The 20029-nt window shown below is 45.8% G+C and overlaps 1 protein-coding gene across 4 annotated transcripts in view; it reads left to right on the top strand.

The window, feature by feature from the left end:
• Window positions 1–9782, top strand: part of LOC309553869 (potassium voltage-gated channel subfamily KQT member 1-like) — a 137190-nt gene extending 127408 nt beyond the window's left edge. For all 4 annotated transcript variants that reach the window (XM_082255351.1, XM_082255348.1, XM_082255349.1 and 1 more), the window contains 2 exons: window positions 1459–1520; window positions 8982–9782. In XM_082255351.1, coding sequence (XP_082111477.1) covers window positions 1459–1520; window positions 8982–9143 — 224 coding nt within the window. In that variant the 3' untranslated portion in view covers window positions 9144–9782. The remainder of the gene's footprint in view (window positions 1–1458; window positions 1521–8981) is intronic.
• The last annotated feature ends 10247 nt before the right edge of the window (window positions 9783–20029 follow it).

Raw genomic sequence — 20029 nt, 5'->3', positions numbered from 1 at the left:
AAAAAAGGCCTGGATTCTTTCCTAGGTGTACATAATATAAATGGGTACTAATATTCATAGGTAAGGTTGATCCAGGGAATATCCGATTGCCTCTCGGTGGATCGGGAAGGAATTTTTTCCCCTTCTGTAGCACATTGGATAATGCTTTGATGGGGTTTTTTGCATTCCTCTGGATCAACTGCAGGTATAGGATTGTGTATATGGGATTGTATGGTTGAGTTTTTTGTTTTTTGTTTTTTATTGGTTAAGCTAGATGAACCTGTGCCTTTTTTCAACCTGACTAACCATGTAACTAGGCCAGCATATTCTAATAGGAGTGCTAAATTAACTACAGAGTAGCCCGGCCGGCCCAGATGCTAGGGGCAGGGTGCAAATGTGCTTCCGTCTACCCCCCCCCCCCCCCCCCCTCCCCAAGCATACCACCAGCACCGACGCCACCCTGAGGCGTAACATAAACACCAATGGGGAGAAGAAGTGCCACCCTCAGGAGAGGAGGCCTCCCCCTCAGTGGCAAAACACTGAGACTTCCTGTCAGGCTGGTGCATTATTAAGTAGTACTTAAACCGGATTCCAAAAACAAGAGAAACGTATTCATTGTTCAAGAAAAAGGAAAGAGAGAAGGAAAAAAAGAACAGTAACATACCTTAGTTCTCACAACCAGTGCCCTCATCCACACCAAGCCCAACATCCTATAGGGAAGAAATTTGCATGGAAATGGGGAAGTATCACGTCCACCATAAAAAGTGACCTCGGTCTCACTGCTGAGGCTCAATACGTTGTCTAAGTCAGTGGTCCTCAACCCTGGCCTACAGGGCCCACTAACAGGCCAGATTTTAGGTATTACGTTGGGGAGATGCAGACTAGAGTACTGCAATCACTGAGCAGCAAATGATATCACCTGGGATGTATTTCAGTTATCTTGAAAATCTGGCCTGTTAGTGGGCCCTGTAGGCCAGGGTTGAGGACCACTGGTCTAAGTGATGGTTCTGCCAATTCCAGCAATGCCAGATCTAAACTGGAGGACACCTATCTTGGGTCATAAATGAAGTCCAGCCAAGATTACCAAATGCTGGGGAAGCGGTTACAGGTACCTCTACGAGTTGCTTCCCTTATTTCATTAAGCTTGCGGATCCACTCCTCCCGGCCAGGTACTTGTACTCGCTTCCAATAGACTGGGAGCAAATGTTTTGCCGCGTTCAGTAAATGAGGCAATGCGCTTTTCTTCTACTGATTCCCTGTGGTGCTGTGTAAAAGGCAGCGGTGGATACGGAGCTGAGGAGATGCACGTCCTCACTCCTCCATAGCCAGGACAGGCCCCCGTGTATGTAGCTATTTGCCTGGAGTTCAGCTTTAATGGAAATCTTCCTATTGTAAAGTCTCATTGATGTTGCATTGTGTTTCTTTGTTACTTTTACCTTAGTTGCGTTAGACTGATAACAATTTTGCATTTCTCTGCAGAGAAAGGAGTCGATAAGGGATACTACACAGTTGGGGCGAGGCTCATGCGTCTCGAGGAAAAGGTAATGGTGGGTGATTGATTGAACATAAATATAGTGCTTTAGGAGGAGTTTCACAGCTCCAATTGAATAGGAAATTAGGGAGGAAATTAGGCGGATTTCTATGCAGGGCACAGCAACTGTTCAGTTTAGGGGCACTTTCACACTGCTCTGTAGCAAAATCGCATATGCGTTTGTACCACAATTTTGCTGTGTTTCATATGCATTTCCTGTGCGTTTCTGGTGCATTTTTTGGGTTGCCTGCACCCGTGAACAATGGACAAGTGCCTCAAAAACTCACCAAAAACGTGTTTTTACCACGATTTCTATTCATTGCAATGGAAAGCTGCAGTTTTGATGCGGTTTTCAAAACCGCACCAAAGATACAGCATGCAGGACTTTTCAAAATGCACCGCAACTGCAATGCAGTGGTGTGAAGAGCCCCATATGATTTAAAGGGAAACATTTTTCTTGCAAGGTAGAACGCAGTAAAATTGTATGAGTGTGAAAGGGCCCTAAATCCCCGTACACACGTACCGATTGTCGGCCGTAAATATTCGGCCGACGACCGATCGGTCGATTGTAGGCTTGTTAGTATGATGCTTCCGACAGCGCATTTTCGGCCGAACAGAATCTGTCGTGCAGGCATTAAAATTTTTGTTGGCCAACACCAGAACGGCCGATTGTTCGCCAGTCAGTACAGATTTCGTCCGACAGACAGCAGATTTGCAAGACTGGGCATGCTCAGAAAAGAAAAAAGACAAGGAAAGTTAACCATCACATGACATCACTTCTGCAGTCGGCTGTTGTTGGCCGACAAAATTCGTGTGCAGTCTTTTGCACTTTTCAGCGGACAGGACAGCCCTGGACAAAAGACGGCCGATTGTTCGGCCGACAATCGGTACGTGTGTACGGGGCTTAAGTCCCAATTTACACATGCAAATGGGACAGTTAGTGATTACATGCTGGAGACCCAGTAGGCTTCTGTCTGCGTCCAGCACCGTCACAATGGAGGAAGAGGTGTGAGTCATATGCTCCCCATATTTGAAGTAGCAGTATTTTTGTTTTCTCCCAGCAACTAAATTATTATTTTTTATCACAGGTATTTACTGTATATAGCGCCACCAATTTCAGCAGAGCTTTACATTCACATCAGTCCCTGCCTTCAAGGAGCTTACAATCTAACATCCCTGTCTCACATGCATACATACTAGGGCCAATTTAGATAGAAGCCAATTACTTACCAGCACGTCTTTGGAATCTGTGAGGAAACCCATGCAAGTGCAAGGAGAACATGCAAACTCCATGTAGATAGTGATTTATCTGGGATTTGAACTAAGGACACCAGTGCTGCAAAGCAGAAGTGCTAACCATTAAAGCGGTTGTAAACCCTAAAAAAAAAAACAAACCTGCAAGACAAAGGCATAATGAGCTAGTATGCATCGCATACTAGCCCATTATGTGTAACCTACCTTAGAAGGAACCCCCGACACGGACCCCCGGACATCGCTGCGGGCGCTGCCATGATCCCTCGCCGTCTCTTCCGGCTCCGGCGCGGTGATTGGCCGGAAGAGACGGCTCCGGCGCGATGATTGGCCGGAGCCGCGATGACGTCACTCCCGCGCATGCGCGCGGGAGTGATTTTCCGGCAAGCTCCCGGCAAACAAAATTGAAGGTCCCCCTGGACCTTCAGAGCGTATGCGCCGCTCGCGTGAGCGGCTGCATGCACTGCAAATATCTCCTAAACCGTGCCGGTTTAGGAGATATTATTTGTACCTACAGGTAAGCCTTATTATAGGCTTACCTGTAGGTAAAAGTGTCAAAAAGTGGGATACTACCGCTTTAAGCCAGAGACTGGAACAGCAGGAGGGTAAAAAAAGGTAAGTATGTACTATTGGAGCAGGTGTGCAGCAGATTTTGGGTAATGACAACTGAAAAACTATCTTGTGACTTTGGAAAGAACACATAAATGAACCAGAGGCTGATTTTTTTGTACTTTCTTGGAGCTGTTCTTGAATGCATTTTTAAATAAAAAAGGGTAATTGTTGGCTGCTCAGCCTGGCACTCTGCAGAGCCCCGCTCCCGTCCCCTGCCCTCCGTAGCTTTTTTTTCTTCTTCTTGGCACCTCCCTTATAATGCTGACATTTTCCCAGGCCTGAATAATGCCATTGAAATCCCAGGCTGGCACACGGAGGGGAGCACAGGGTCAGCGCCTGGTGCCCCCTCCTGCCTCTCCTTTCCCATGTTGGGTGTTTTAGGAGCCTCGCCGGGCCTAGTGAGCTGGAACGTAGTCTGCTGTCTTGGCAGCACCCCTGGCTCTGGCATCGCTGGGCAGCTGGACGGGCTGAGTGCGGCCATTGTCTCGGCGGCTTGGAATCAGCCAGACGGCCAGCAGAACGCGGACCCTTCGTTTATTCTACATAATGAGCTCTTCTAATTATGTCTGTGTCACTCAGCAGCATGTCCCCGAATCACCCTCCTGTGTTCAGGTCCGACAGCCGGGCTAGGTGAACGCAACACACTCTTCCACATTTATTGAAATTTGTTGAGTTATCCGCGTTTCCAATAGTAACCAGATCTAACCTGAACAATAAAAAACAATGATTTTGTGTCACTCGCTTTGATAAATGAGGCACTGCATATCCTGCATGGACAAGGCACAGGTTTGTTTTAAAGAGATATTGGGACAAAAAACATTCACAATAGATCCCTGCAATATTTGCATATTCCCCCATGTTTTATCCGTTTAAAGATCCAGCAAGTATAAGGTGAACTGAGTGATGTCAGCTCTGTCCACTTTTCTTTGATAAACTACTCAGATCCTCTCCTTGTCCTATTCTCCACAATACAAAGGCTAATCCCAGTAGTCCCACAATAAGTGGGGTACCTAGAGGGATGGATAAATAGGCTCCTTGAGATAACACAGGAAGAGAACACAGGACAGCTCCAGATTGCTAGCAGGACCAACATACACTATATTACCAAAAGTATTGGGACGCCTGCCTTTACACGCACATGAACTTTATTGGCATCCCAGTCTTACGCCGGATACACACTATACAACTTTTGTTGTTAAATTTCCTTTAGATTTACCTTCATCTGTGTAGTGCAAGGGCCTGCCTAACTACATACAAGTTGAAAGTGTTTAGGTCTGACCTCATATTATATGGTTTTGGTAAATCTAAAGGAAACAATCTAAAGAAAATTGTATAGTGTGTATCCAGCATTAGTCCATAGGGTTCAATATTGAGTTGGCCCATCCTTTGCAGCTATAACAACTTCAACTCTTCAGGGAAGGCTGTCCACAAGGTTTAGGAGTGTGTCTATGGGAATGTTTGACCATTCTTCCAGAAGCGCATTTGTGAGGTCAGGCACTGATGTTGGACAAGAAGGCCTGGCACGCAGTCTCCACACTAATTCATCCTAAAGGTGTTCTATGGGGTTGAGGTCAGTCAAGTTCCTCCACCCCAAACTCGCTCATCCATGTCTTTATGGACCTTGCTTTGTGCACTGGTGCGCAGTCATGTTGGAACAGGAAGGGGCCATCCCTAAACTGTTCCCACAAAGTTGGGAGCATGAAATTGTCCAAAATGTCTTGGTATGCTGATACCTTAAGAGTTCCCTTCACTGGAACTAAGGGGCCAAGTCCTACCTCTGAAAAACAACCCACACCGTAATGCCCATCCACCAAATGATTTGGACCAGTGCACAAGGCAAGGTAACACCCCCCCCCCCCATGTGAATGAGTATGGGGCACATTGTACCCCTACTCATTCACCCAAAAAAAAAAAATGTGTAGTGTAAAAAATTACAGTAGACAAGTCCTTTATTTAAAAAAAAAAACAATGTCCCCGGGTGTAGATCCTTCGTCAATCATGATGCACTGGGTGGCCCCGCCTCCTTGTAACACTGTCGGCCCTCGGCAGGAGTGGACCTGTTTTTTTCTATTTTTGGGTCGACAGTGGGGGCGGGTAGCGTAATTGACAATGAAACTACATCGGGGGACATTGTTTTTCAAATAAAAGACTTGTCAAAAACTGTCTACTGTTATTTTTTTATACTACACTTTTTTTTATTGATTAATAAGTAGGGGTACCCCCTAATCATTCACATAGGGGGGGCTGGGCTCTGGGGGCTGGGATTACAGATTCCAATAAGCCCCCTGTCCGCAGTCCCCCACAACCACCGGCCAGGGTTGTGGCGAAGAGGCCCTTGTCCCCATCAACATGGGGACCAAGTGCTTTGAGGGGGGGGTCTCGTTCCCTTTTCCTTTTCTGACCCCACTGACAGCTGATGACTCATCGATTGTTAGTGAAGCGGCAGCCGGCTTCCAAGCCCACTCCTTAACAACCAGATATTCAGTTTGTTAAAGACGAAAAAAGCAAAATGCATGTAAAAATGCATTAAAAATGCAACACTTGAAGTCTATTACACGCAAAAGGCAGGAAAAAAGTCCCTTACCCTTTCCAAAAACACACCGGCTGAAAAAGCATAGATGTAAACGTGTACCATAGGAAACCATGTTAAATGGACTTTAGTGCTTTTCTGCAGACTGCAAAAGGCAAAAAAAAAACGCATAGGTGTGAGCCTAGCCTAAGGGGAACTCTGATGGGTACTGTTGTAGAGAAGTAGTTTAATCTACAGGGTCTCTGCTGGTAGACAGGAAAGCAGGTAATAATCCAAATAGGCAGGTACAGCATGCAACAATCCAGGTAGCGTTATACCATCCTTCCCTCCAAAGAACTAGACGACACATAGGCTGGGAGTCAAGTACTAGAATGGCTCGTTTATTGAAAAACGCAAGAGATCTACACTCTGCGAAAACCCCTCCCTCTTTGAGCCATCCCCCACACAAACACACATCCCATAATAAGCTTACAAGGCAGACAGGGACAATAGGACAATGGAATGCAGGTATTCACAATAACAAACCCCACCCCACTGGCATGGGTCTATGAAACACTTCTACCATTTTGTAGCCATCTGTAATACATCCCCAAACATCTCCTGAGGGACACTGCTCAGAAATATGATGGTCCCAAGTGAAAGAGTTCTCACTCTCTCAACACAAACCACACTCTCAGTGTCCATTCCGCTACAGGGACACTGATCTAATGGGTGACTTTGATGGGACTCTGACGTAAGGTAGGACTCTGATGGGACCCTGATGTAAGGAGTAACTCTGATGTAAGGGAGACTCTATTGGGGACCCCAATATATGGGAAGACTCTAATGGGGACCCTGATCTAAGGGGGGACTCTGACGTAAGGTAGGACTCTGATGGGACCCTGATGTAAGGAGGAACTTTGATGTAAGGGAGACTCTATTGGGGACCCCGATATATGGGAAGACTCTAATGGGGACCCTGATCTAAGGGGGGACTCTGATGTAAGGTAGGACTTTGATGGAAACTGCAATGGGGACTCGGCTGTAAGGGGACCACTGATGTGATTGGAGGCTTCTGATGTGAAGGTTTTTCTCAGAAAATTTATTCATTCGCTTAAATTTTGCTCATGTATTTATGGATTTTTTTTTAGCCTGCAAATATTTGTTCAAAAACCCCAGCCTAAGGCAATTGGAAATTCCCTGGATCCACAATCTATGATGTACATACAAATAGATATTGTGGGGGGTTCACTCAAATGTAGTGCTTTTCATCACTTTTAGTCCAGTCAGTGAAGTATATTTCAGGACTTTTACCCACTTATGTTTCAAAGTAAAGATCCAAAATTCACACAAGGTTACCCTCGCAGGGATTTTCAGCATCAAAACAACAAAACAGAACTTTTCCAGGCTCCAAGCTATCCGGACTCCATAGTCCCTGAGCTTGTCTCCGCACAGACTGACTACATTATCACATCCAGCTTTGTGACAAGCAAACTGCCCACTTGGGCTGCACAGGCACCTACCTAATTACACTCTGGGGGGGATTTACTAAAGACAAATGGACTGTGTACTTTGTGCAGTTGCACTCAATTCCCCCAGAGCTTAGTGAATATGGTAAAAGCTCTGCTGGCTTCCATCATCTAGCCATGTACAAACAAAAATGCAAAAATGCTTTTTTTTTTTTTTCCTTGCACCTGATTGGGTATTCTTTACAAAGTGAAGCTACACTGCATTTACTAAGCTCTGGGGGAAAGGAGTACATCTGCAAATTTTGCATTCTATTTGCCTTTAGTAAATCCGCCCCACTGTCTCTAGTTTCTCTTCAGGCAAAGGCCTGGTCAGATTAGATCGCCTCTCATTGAGGTCAGAGTAGCCACTCTCCACATGTTCCTCCTGAAGCAGCTTTTCTCCAGACCTAAACGATAGACAGTCCCTTGACTAAAAGGCCTATGCACACCTGCACAATCAGAATGCTGGTTTCTTATAGGATGTGGACCCATTTTCTCTGCTCAGAACAGGCATCCCAGTGACCCTCAACCAGCATAAGTGAGAATCCTGGGTGACATCTAACCCTTCTGACACTTTGACAAGGAGCAGCACTGTCACAATATTAATAGTCAGTTACATTCTGTGCATTTACCTACCTCCCATTCTGGGGCAACGTCATATGGCCCAGTCTCACCGCGATCGGGCACCCGGGGGGTGTGCAGTACTAGGACACGGCGAGACCCCAATCATGGTAAAGAGCCAATGATGTGGCTCTTTACCCATGTGATCAGCTGTGTCCAATCACAACTGGTCACATGTAAACACGGAAGTGCCATTTATCGGTGTCATTGTGAGACGAGGAGAACCGATCAATGGCATTTCCTCACAGGGCAGACCTGTACAAGTAATCAAGGGCACTGATGATCATGCAGCCCCAGCAGTGCCCATCAGTGACACCAGCCAGTGCCCATCAGTGCTGCCCATCAGTGCCTCATATCTGTGCCACCTATCATTGCCCATAAGTGCCACCTATGAGTACCCATCAGTGCCACCTATCAGTGCTCATCAGTGCCACCTATCAGTGCTCATCAGTGCAGCATATCAGTGCCACCTATCAGTGCCCATCAATGCGGCATATTAGTGCAACCTCATCAGTGCCCACCAGTGCAGCCTATCAGTGCCGCCTCATTAACGCACATCAGTGAAGGAGAAAAACTACTTATTTACAAAATTTACTGACAGAAACAAATAACTTTTTTTTTTCTAAATTTTCTGTCAAACTCCAGTGGTGATTACATAAGACCAAAAGAAAGCTCTATTTGTGTGAAAAAATTATAAAAAAATTTCATTTGGGTACAGTGTTGCATGACCACGCAATTGTCATTCAAAGTGTGAGAGTGCTGAAAGCTGAAAATTGGCCTGGGCAGGAAGGGGGTACAAGTGCCCGGTATTGAAGCGGTAAAAACACATTCAGGTTTTTTTCCCTAAACTATCTACTGATAAAACATGCTTGGAATGAACATGGGTATATGCTCAGACAAAAATGTTACAACAAACCGTTCAAAAATGTTTTTAAAAAGAATTTAAACATGGTTTGTGTTTCTGTTATAGGTGTCCAAAATGGACCATAAGTTAGACGAGATCCTGCATGTCTTCCGAACTAAATTGGTGCCAGAAGAGGACCAACAGCCCCTCTCTCAGCCAGCGTCTCCTGCCCCCCACAGGCTTCTCCACCCATCTCACAGCTCACCCATGACAAGCCGCCGATACTGATAATCAATTCATACCACTCCGCAGCTCCTCCAACCGAAAGCCAAGTGCCGCCTGAAGGAACTACACCACAGTTACGTGAGCAACCGTCCTCATGGGAAACGCTGGAGATGTCACAAAGATGCAAGGCTTCCAAGAGGGTGACTTCCGGACACCCAGCTCTCGCCCACCACACAAACAACCTTCCGTACTTCTATCGCAAGGCCTGGTACATGAATATGTTCACTGGTGAAGTTTTGGTACCGTTGGCTGCCTATGGTGCGCTCCTCAGAACACTGCTCAGCTGGCAGGGCGTTCTCATGTCAGGTCCGCTACATGCCAGCAACTTTATGGGCCACTGAGTCACAGCACAGGTGTAAAGAAATATGTTCGCAAAGTACGGCTGCTTCTCATATGATAAATCCTTTAGTAATGAGATTAAACATGCAATTTGTACTAGAGGGGAAATAAGTGCAGTGCCGCAAAAACTTGCCTCTTTTTCAGGATCTTGAACACAGTTGCCTTATGTGCACCTCAGGAGATGTTGCCCCGATGTACGTTTTGTTGTGTGCTGGTTGCCCCACCAGGACACAGGTTCGTAATGCCTAATTTTCCCTGCATGTGAATATATAAAAAAAAAAAAAAATGACAGTTTTGCGTGTGACCCCCTGAACCCTTGTTACTAATAAAAATTCAAGAAATAGCAGCATTGTGGTCTCTTTCCTTATGTAATTGAGAATGAAAGTTTATCACTAAATCCCAATTCCAGGCAAAATGTTAGGGAAGGGTAGAACCTGTGTCTGGTATCTATTGCCATTGGGTCTCTATTGATGACTTTTCCTTTACTTTGTGTCCTGGTGACCAAGTAGGAAGAAATCTTTCCCAATCAGGACACAGATATAGGCTAAAGTTTAGCTATGGCAATTTTTTACAGCGTTACCTTGGTCTAGCTTGGACCAATGTAAGTGTAGCACTCCCCTTAAGAGGACTGCTGGATATTACACTTTAGGGATTCCCCTGGGTTACCCGTAGCAACTGTTTGCAGATCTATTTGCCTTGGGCTCTCATGTTCTCCGTCCACATTTGCACCATCCACTGTTAAGCAGACACAGTCCTTTTTCACAGCATGATGCAACTCTCTCTTTTCAACTCTCCTGCACATTTCTTGAGAACACAAATTACAGTCCCGATAAAAGTCCATCCATTGCCGCTGGCAACCATCACTGTGAACTTGACTCTTCATCCCACTCTCCCTATTTCCTGTAGAGCAGACCTCACTCTCCTCTCCAGCAATCCAGCACATTTCTAAAGGAAGAATGATGTTTTTAGACTAAATTGTTCGGCCGTTGCCGTTCGCAACCATTCCGGTAACCCAGGGCGATATCCCGGATGAGCCCCCAAATGTAGCACTGCTCCTTAGAGGACTGCTGGATATTACACTTTAGGGATTCCCCTGGGTTACCCGTAGCAACTGTTTGCAGAAACGTATCACTTTAAGTTCTTGGCTCAGTCGAAGATCAGTCCAGGGGTGGTTGTTTTTGTGGTTTTATTGTAATTGGGATGGGAAAAGGGATGAGTGGGATACTCCAACTGTTAACTATTCACAATGCTAAGGACTCTTAATGTGAGAATGCGGCCAGGCCGCTGCTTCATCCTGCCACTTGAATGAAGATGAGATAAGTGTTTCTAAGGTATTTCTCTTCAGGGTACTCCCCTAGTACCCCCCTTTCTCTGGGCTAGCTGACACTTGTCCACTGACTGCACTACCCGGAGTGGTCCCCTTCCTGGCAGACCCCTGGGCCAGATCCTCTGTACTCACGATACTGTTTTTCCAGAGTCTCCCTGTGCCCCAACTCCTCAGTCAGCTTTCCTGGACCTCTGGGTTCAGCCTCACAACACCGGTACACCAGGCTGACTGCCTGTGACCACCATCAACCGCTGCAGAAGAGGAGGCATCCTCCTTCTGCTTCCCGCCAAAGACCTCTACCTCATGTGCCCCTGGCTTTTTATACCCTGTCCCATAATGCACCACTCTCTGTGCCAACCCACTGGGACAGTACCAAAGCCTGTGTACCGTTAGGTTTCCTCCAGCATCCAACGTGCCTCCCCATTGGACCTGCTGGGGACACTCCCTGAGACCAGATGAATCACACACTGGGCACACTGAGCCGACCTAACTACCAATCCTGCTCCCTGATAAACAGAGTGCACATAGGTTTTGACTGTTTTTACCTAGCACCTGACTAGGAGGGTGCTACATAAGTATGTATGTTTCATTCCTGTGGGATCCCCACACCTCCTCACACCTATGCGATCCGAGTCATGTCCGGATTGACAGTTCTCACTGCTATATGCGAACTGATGTGGGAGTGTCGTTAACTTTTTGTATTGACACCCCCAGCGATTCGCATATTGCAGTGTGAACTGCCTGCGAGTTGAATGCGATGTGGGAACCCGCAGTGGATTCGCAGGGTTCCCACATTGCATATGTGTGTTACCTATTAGTACCAGGATATACTGTACATGCCCAGCATTGGTTCCATTTACAATTGCACAACACATGAAGTTACAGTCACAAAATACTGTCTACAATTAAATCAACCGGTGAAAACTCAGGGGTGTCCAGCCAAGGAGACAAAACCGCATTAAATTTGTTGGGGTATCCCTTGTGTTGAAAGATAAAACTTTTCCAGGCTCAATGTGTCCCCCATTACAGTAACCCACTCCTTCCATGGGGGAGGGTCAGCAGATTTCCAGTGCCGGAGAATTTGTTTTCTGGCCTAAAGTAAGGCTGGAAAATCTCTCTTTAGTTATAGCAATAGAAAGCAAGGTTCTAACCCTTCCCGCTTTTTCCAGCTCGAAAAAAAGCTAAAAAAAACAACTATTTGCTGGAGTTGGAGTCATTTTTTTTTTTTTTTCAATTTGCTTGTGATATACAATAAATAGCTATTTCTATGAGTGTGTGTTAAAAAATGCTTTGTCTCTTTGTAATAAAATATGTAGATAGGGTCAAATAGAGTTGTCCATTACAATTTAAAACTAGATAGGGTCAAATAGAGTTGTCCATTACAAAATTAGTTTTTAATTAAAGATCATGAGTACAAAGACACTTTTAGGGATTGTTTTATAAAAAAGCATTGTACAGCTATTTGCCCAAACATTTCCGTGCAAACAAAAAAAAAATGACTGTACAATGCCTTGAAAAAGTCTTCATACCTCTTGAAAATGTCCACATTTGTTGTGATGTTACAACTAAAATGTATTGTATTGAGATTTTATGTTATAGACCAACACAAAGTGGCACATAATTGTGAAGTGGAAGGAAAATTATAAATGGATTCCAAAATGTTTTTAGAAACAAATACCTGAAAAGTATGGTGTGCATTTGTATTCAGCCCCCTTTACTCTGATAGCCCTAACTAAAATCTAGTGGTACCCAGAAGTCACCTAATTAGTAAACAGAGTCCACCTGTGTGTAATTTGATCTCAGTGTAATTACAGCTGTTCTGTGAAGCCCTCGGAGGTTTGTTAGAGAACCTTAGTGAACAAACAGCATCATGAAGGCCAAGGAACACACCAGACAGGTCAGGGATAAAGTTGTGCAAAGGTTTAAAGCAGGGTTAGGTTATAAAAAAACATCCCAAGCTTTGAACATCTCACAGAGAACTGTTCAATCCATCATCCAAAAATGGAAAGAGTATGGCACACCTGCAAACCTACCAAGACATGGCCGTCCACCTAAACTGACAGGCCGGGCAAGGAGAGCATCAATCAGAGAAGCAGCCAAGAGGCCCATAGTAACTCTGGAGGAGCTGCAGAGATCCACAGCTCAGGTGGGAGAATCTGTCCACAGGACAACTATTAGTCGTACACTCCACAAATGTGGCCTTAATGGAAGAGTCTCTAGAAGAAAGTCATTGTTGAAAGAAAGCCATAGGAAGTCCCATTTGAAGTTTGTGAGAAGCCATGTGGGGGGACACAGCAAACATGTGGAAGAAGGTGCTCTGGTCAGATGAGACCAAAATTTAACTTTTTGACCTAAAAGTAAAACGCTATGTATTGTGGTAGAAAACGAACACTGCACATCACCCTGTACACACCATCCCCACCGTGAAACATGGTGGTGGCAGCATCATGTTGTGGGGATGCTTTTCTTCAGCAGAGACAGGGAAGCTGATTAGAGTTGATGGGAAGATCGATGGAGCCAAATACAGGGCAGTCTTAGAAGAAAACCTGTAAGAGTCTCTAAAAGACTTGAGACTGGAGCGGAGGTTCACCTTCAAGCAGGACAACGACCCTAAACATACAGCCAGAGCTACAATGGAATGGTTTAGATCAAAGCATAGTCATGTGTTAGAATGGCCCAGTCAAATTCCAGACCTAAATCCAATTGAAAATCTGTGGCAAGACTTGAAAATTGCTGTTCACAGACGGTCTCCATCCAATCTGACAGAGCTTGAGCTATTTTACAAAGAAGAATGGGCAAAAATTTCACTCTCTAGATGTGCAAAGCTGGTAGAGACATCCCCAAAAAGACCTGCAGCTGTAATTGCAGAGAAAGGTTGCTCTACAAAGTACTGACTCGGGGGCTGAATACAAATGCATGCCACACTTATATTTATTTAGAAAAAAAAATTTTGAAAACCATTTATAATTTACCTTTTACTTCACAATTATTTGCCACTTTACATTTTTGGTTGTAACATGCCAAAATGTGGAAAATGTCAAGGGGTGTGAATGAATATTTTTTCAAGGCATTGGTAATCTTGTGCTGTTTGAATGTAAACCATTGATCAAAAATGGAAAATACCGCATTTGGCCACTAGATGGAGCTAAGTGTCATAGGAAGTTCTTACAATATTTAGCTGGGTGAATCCTTGGCAATAAACAGGCAGAAGCATCACTAGAAGGTTATATCCAAAGAAAGCTTGCATAAAGATGTTTCTGGTCCACTAAACCTCATCAGTGTAAGATGCGGTCAGCATGGCTTTTGGGAAGCAGTGAGACAATACAGCTGATCTGATTTAGGTGGATGATTATAGTCATAGGTGTGTGCAGCCTAATGCATTAGAGTGTGCACTCCAAAGCTCAAACATTCATGCCTTTCTCTGCAGCCTCAGCTTCAATGGACAGTGAATGAATGGGAAGTGCTCTGTGCTGAGTGGCTTCCTACTCATTCACAAACTGAAGCATAGTAACCACAGTTTACTATGTTTCAGTTAGGAATGGACACAATGAGTGGGTGTGTTCTCTGTGTTCATTTAGAAAAGGAAGGCACTGGTAAATTACATGTTTACTAGCCCCCTCCCCAGCTTTCCATCCTGAAATATCCTGTGCAGCAGAAGAGGATAGGAGGGGAGCCATGGGGGCAACACGGGGGAAGCCCGGGCAGAAGGGGATTCAGCACCGCACGTAGTGATTAGGGTGTACCCAAGCACATCTGCCACACCCTCTGTACATGCTTATAGTTACAGTAGATGTAAACATGATCACTAAAATCCATAGAAAATGTAACTTGCTAATATAATTTTTAATCTGGTGATCCTGCCATGTAGGTCCTTGCTCAGGGCACTTCCTGTCTCTCAATAGTGTCCTTATAGGTTTCTTTTAGGTAGGCAGCATTCCAATGCAGATTGCTTTTCAAAGGGAGGTAGAGCAGCGGCTGACAGGTGTTCAGGAGGCACTACTGCCACCTTCTGATGTCCGCTTTTTCTTAAATTTTGCCATTTTAACACACTTTACACAGACATGGTCCACTGTTGTCACCATACGCAATCCTGCCCTGAGAAATACCATGCAGCCATCGCTGGAATGCATGTAGACAGGAAGTGGTTGCAAAGAGGCTACAGGAGATCAGCAGCAGTGCACTACAATAAAGGATGAAAAAGGGGGGAAACTATGAAAAAAAAAAAATAATAATAATTGTTTATAACACACAAGATTATAAACACAGAAAAAGAAATGCCATTCTGTTAATCTAAGTTAAAATGTTAGTAAACCCAGGAGCCTGCATTCACTATATCTGATCTCCCACAGTACACAGAACATAGAAATGCTATTATTTTAGTAAATATAAACAGCTAAATACCTTCTCTCATCAGCAGTATATAGCAGTCTTGTGACTTCTATTAGTGTCTGATTACAGCTTGTAGCAGAAGTTTTCATTCTACTCTGACTGTCTTATGAGTTTGCAGGACCCTTGATCCTCTGTCTGGACAGTGCTAATTGGCCCTGTGCTGGGCCCTGTGCTGATCACATGCACCCTCCAAAGAAAAAAAAAAAAAAAACTCTCCAGCAATACACACTAAACTGAGCATGTTCAGAGTGACTCCAAAGGCTCTGTTCTATCAGATGGATTGGGGACAGTGGAAGAAGGGGAGGATCAGAGAAGACAGGATCCATCAGCCTTTTTACACAATGCAGAGGATTAACCCCTCCGGTTCCACACTGAGTATAACAAGCATGCTTTACTGCATATACGGACTGATTTTACTGTTGTGGGTTTAGTAACACTTTAACCACTCCTCGATCCGAGCGGCCATCATATGACGTCCGCCCGCTCTCGCCGCTACTGTGCGCCCCCGGGGGCACGCAGCGCAGCGATCAGGGATGAGGCATGAGGCTCATCCCTCAGACTGAGCCCATCCCCGATCAAGGTAAACAGCCAATGAAATTGGCTGTTTACCACGTGATCGGCTGTGTCCAATCACAGCCGAATACCTCTCTGAAGCCCATCATAGTACCCAAGTACCTCTCTGTAGCCCATCAGAGTACCCGAGTACCTGTCCCCAGCCCAGAGTACCCAAGTACCTGTCTCCAGCCCAGAGTACCTATCTCCAGCCCAGAGTACCTGTCTCCAGCCCAGAGTACACGAGTACCTGTCTCCAGCCCAGAGTACCCGAGTACCTGTCTCCAGCCCAGAGTGCCTTAGTACCTATCTGCACCCCATCAGATTAACCGAGTACCTGTCTCTAGCCCATCAGAATACCCAAGTACCTCTCTGAAGCTCATCAGAGTACCCGAGTACCTTTCTGAAGCCGATCAGTGTACCTGAGTATCTGTCTGCAGCCCATCAGAGTACCTGAGTACCTATCTGCAGCCAATGCCTCCTAGATTATGTGTTGGGGTGTTTGCTTTCCAAAATGGGGTCATTTTGTGGGGGTTTCCATTGTCTCTGTGCTCCAGGGCCTTCAAAAGTGTGATAGGTCGTTAGGAAATTAGATGTGTAATTTATGCTCCTAGAACCCCTGACGGTGCTCCTTGCATGTTGGGCCTCTGTATGTGGTTATGCTGTAACAAAGTCCCACATATGTGGTATCTCCATACTCAGGAGGAATAGCAGAATGTATTTTGGGGTGTCATTTCTTGCTATGTACATGCTATGTATTAGAAATATCCTATAAATTGACAACTTTGTGTAAAAAAAAAATGCGTTTTCATTTTCTTTCCACATTTTCCAAAAACTTGTGGAAAAAAATGACATGTTCAAAAGACTCACTATGCCTCATAGAATATAGGTTGGGGTGTTTTCTTTCCAAAATGGGGTCATTTTGTGGGGGTTTCCATTGTCCTGGTGCTCCAGGGCCTTCAAAAGTGTGATAGGTCGTTAGGAAATTATATGTTTAATTTATGCTCCTAGAATGCCGGACGGTGCTACTTGGATGTAGGGCCTCTGTATGTGGCCAGGCTGTGTAAAAGTCTCACACATGTGGTATTGCCATACTCAGGAGGAGTAGGGCCTCTGTATGTGGACAGGCTGTGTAAAAGTCTCACACATGTGGTATTGCCTTACTCAGGAGGAGTAGCAAAATGTATTTTGGGGTGTAATTGCAAGTATGCATATACTGTGTGTGAGAAATAACTTGTAATTATGACAATTTTGTGTAAAAAAAAAAAAATAATAATTATTTCTTCATTTTCCCAAGAATCGTGGGAAAAAATTACAACTTCAAAAAAACTCACTATGCCTCTTACTAAATACCCTGGAATGTATAGTTTCCAAAAAGGGGTCATTTGGGGGGTATTTGTACTGTCCTGGTATTTCAGGGCCTCAAGAAATGAGATAGGCCGTTGGTACATCAGGTGTGATCAATTTGCAAAGATTGGCACCATAGCTTGTAGACTCTCTAACTTTCACACAAACTAAATAATAACCACTAATTTGGGTTATTTTTACCAAAGATATGTAGAAGTATAAGTTTTGGCCCAAATTTATGAAAAAAAATTACTTATTTGCAAAATTTTATAATAGAAACTAAAACAAAATGTTTTCTTTTCAAAATTTTCGCACTTTTTTCACTTATATCGCAAAAAATAAAAACCCAGTGGTGATTAAATACTACCAAAAGAAAGCTCTATTTGTGTGAAAAAAAATTATAAAAAATTTGATTGGGTACAGTGTTGTATGACTGAGTAATTATCATTCAAAGTGTGAGAGCGCCGAAAGCTGAAAATTAGTCTGGGCAGGAAGGGGTGTAACTGCTCTGTATGGAAGTGGTTAATTCTAAGGCTAGGTTTATACTTTAGGGGTTTACCTGCGGCTGCGTTTGCGCGGGCCAGGGGAGGACTGGGACAGGGGGCAATTGCTTCCTTCGCCACTCTGATGCTCCGTAAAAAGGCTGCACAGACATGCCCTAAGGATTTCTGGTGAAGAGAAGTAAAAAGTCCCCACCGCTGACCTACTGAGTGCGGGATGAAGAGAAGGACAGGGCGCAGACCTACCTCCTGGCCAGTGGCGGCTGGTGAAGTTTTAAGATGGTGGGGCGCAAGACCCTGCCCTTCCATTTTGACCCCTCCCATTTCTAAGAAGCCCCACCCCTTATAGACTCCACCCATTTTGTCCCCTGTATTTTACTTGCGTGAACAAATTCTCCCAATATATCACATATTAAGGGGTCCATCAGTACTAGTATATCCCATAATAGGGAACAGGGGCCCTATTATGGGATATACTGTGAGAGACACCCTATTATGGGATATACTGACTGAGAGTGGCACAAACCCCACAGTACAGACCCCCCCAGCACAAACCCCTCAAGCACAAACCCCCTAGCACAAACCCCACAGTACAGACCTCCTAGCACAAACCCCACAGTACAGGCCCCCTAGCACAAACTCCACAGTACAGACACCCTAGCACTAATCCCACAGTAAAGGCCCCCTAGCACAAACCCTACAGTACAGGCCCCCTAGCACAAACCCCACAGTACAGACCCCCTAGCACAAACCCCACAGTACAGGCCCCCTAGCACAAACCCCACAGTACAGGCCCCCTTTCAATGCAGTGACCAGCGTACATGCCCCCTTTCAATGCAGTGACCAGAGTACATGCCCCCTTCAATGTAGTGACCAGCATACATGCCCCTTTCAATGTAGTGACCAGTATACATGCCCCCTTTCAATATAGTGACCAGCATACATGCCCCCTTCAATGTATTGACCAGTATACATGCCCCCTTCAATGTCGTGACCAGCATACATACCCCCTTCAATGTATTGACCAACATACATGCCCCCTTCAATGTAGTGACCAGCATACATGTCCCCTTCAATGTAGTGACCAGCATACATGCCCCCTTCAATGTAGTGACCAGTATACATACCCCCTTCAATGTAGTGACCAGTATACATGCCCCCTTCAATGTATTGACCAATATACATGCCCCCTTCAATGTAGTGACCAGTATACATGCCCCCTTCAATGTAGTGACCAGTATATATGACCCTTCAATGTAGTGACCAGTATACATGCCCCCTTCAATGTAGTGACCAGTATATATGACCCTTCAATGTAGTGACCAGTATACATGCCCCCTTCAATGCACAGTGACCAGTATACATGCCCCCTTCAATGCACAGTGACCAGTATACATGCCCCCTTCAATGCACAGTGACCAGTATACATGCCTCCTTCAATGCACAGTGACCAGTATACATGCCCCCTTCAATGTAGTGACCAGTAGTGGGTGCGTGCCCCCCTGAGACTTCACTTACCTCTGGTGCCACTGCCATGGACGTCTTCTTCCTCCGAGTCCTCGTCCTGCATGCGCGCCGCCCGTCACCGTCCCGACTCCCTGGCGTGCTGCTCGGGAGTCGACTTCTTCTTCCTCCATGCGTTCCGCCAGATGTCTTCTTCGGTTCTTCCTCCATGCGTGCCGCCCGTCACCTTCCCGACTCCCTGGCGTGCTGCCCGGGAGTCGACTTCTTCTTCCTCCATGCGCTCCGCCGGGCGTCTTCTTGATTCTTCCTCCATGCGCGCCCTCTTCTCTGATGTTGGGACGGTGCGTGACTAACGCACGCATTGCCCCCATGCGACGTCAGCCGGGATGTCCTCTATGATTGGTCCAGGCTGGAGACTGGACCAATCACAGCCAGGACATCCGGAAAGTGGGGAGTGTCGGGGCGCATTCTCTGAGCCCCTAAGTCCCCCAGAAGGCCGCCAATCGGCGGCTCTGCTTCAAGCACGTGGGGTGCAAAACCCCACCCCCCCCCCCATAGCCACCAGTTCGTCCGGCGCCCCTAGTGGGCTAAAAATTGTATTTTTTTTCTTCCTTTTTTTTAATGGGCCAGGAGATTGGGGAGGAGGCGCCCCTGCGCCCCCTATAGATCGGCCGCCACTGCTCCTGGCATTGATGGTGTAAACTGTGTCTGTGCAGGGGCTTCTATGCCCAACTGGAGACTCTTCTCCTCCAGCCAGCCTGACCGAGCTGTCCCAGCTCCCCCCAACTGCCCCCTGCTAACCAGCTCGGGAACCTGGATTCGGCCGGTGAGTAGAGAATGCCTGGAGCGAAGCTTCAGCCTGGAATGAGGGTCAGGAGGAGGCACGGAAGAGGGAGTGTGGGAGGGGGCCAAGTCGTTGCACCATGGCCTCTGGATTGTACTAACCCCCTGGGCCAAAAGTTGCCAGTCAG

Source organism: Pelophylax lessonae (assembly GCF_965119305.1).
Source record: "Pelophylax lessonae genome assembly, chromosome: 4".
NCBI classification, from domain to species: Eukaryota; Metazoa; Chordata; class Amphibia; order Anura; family Ranidae; genus Pelophylax; species Pelophylax lessonae.
This window is presented reverse-complemented; position numbering and strand designations above follow the sequence as displayed.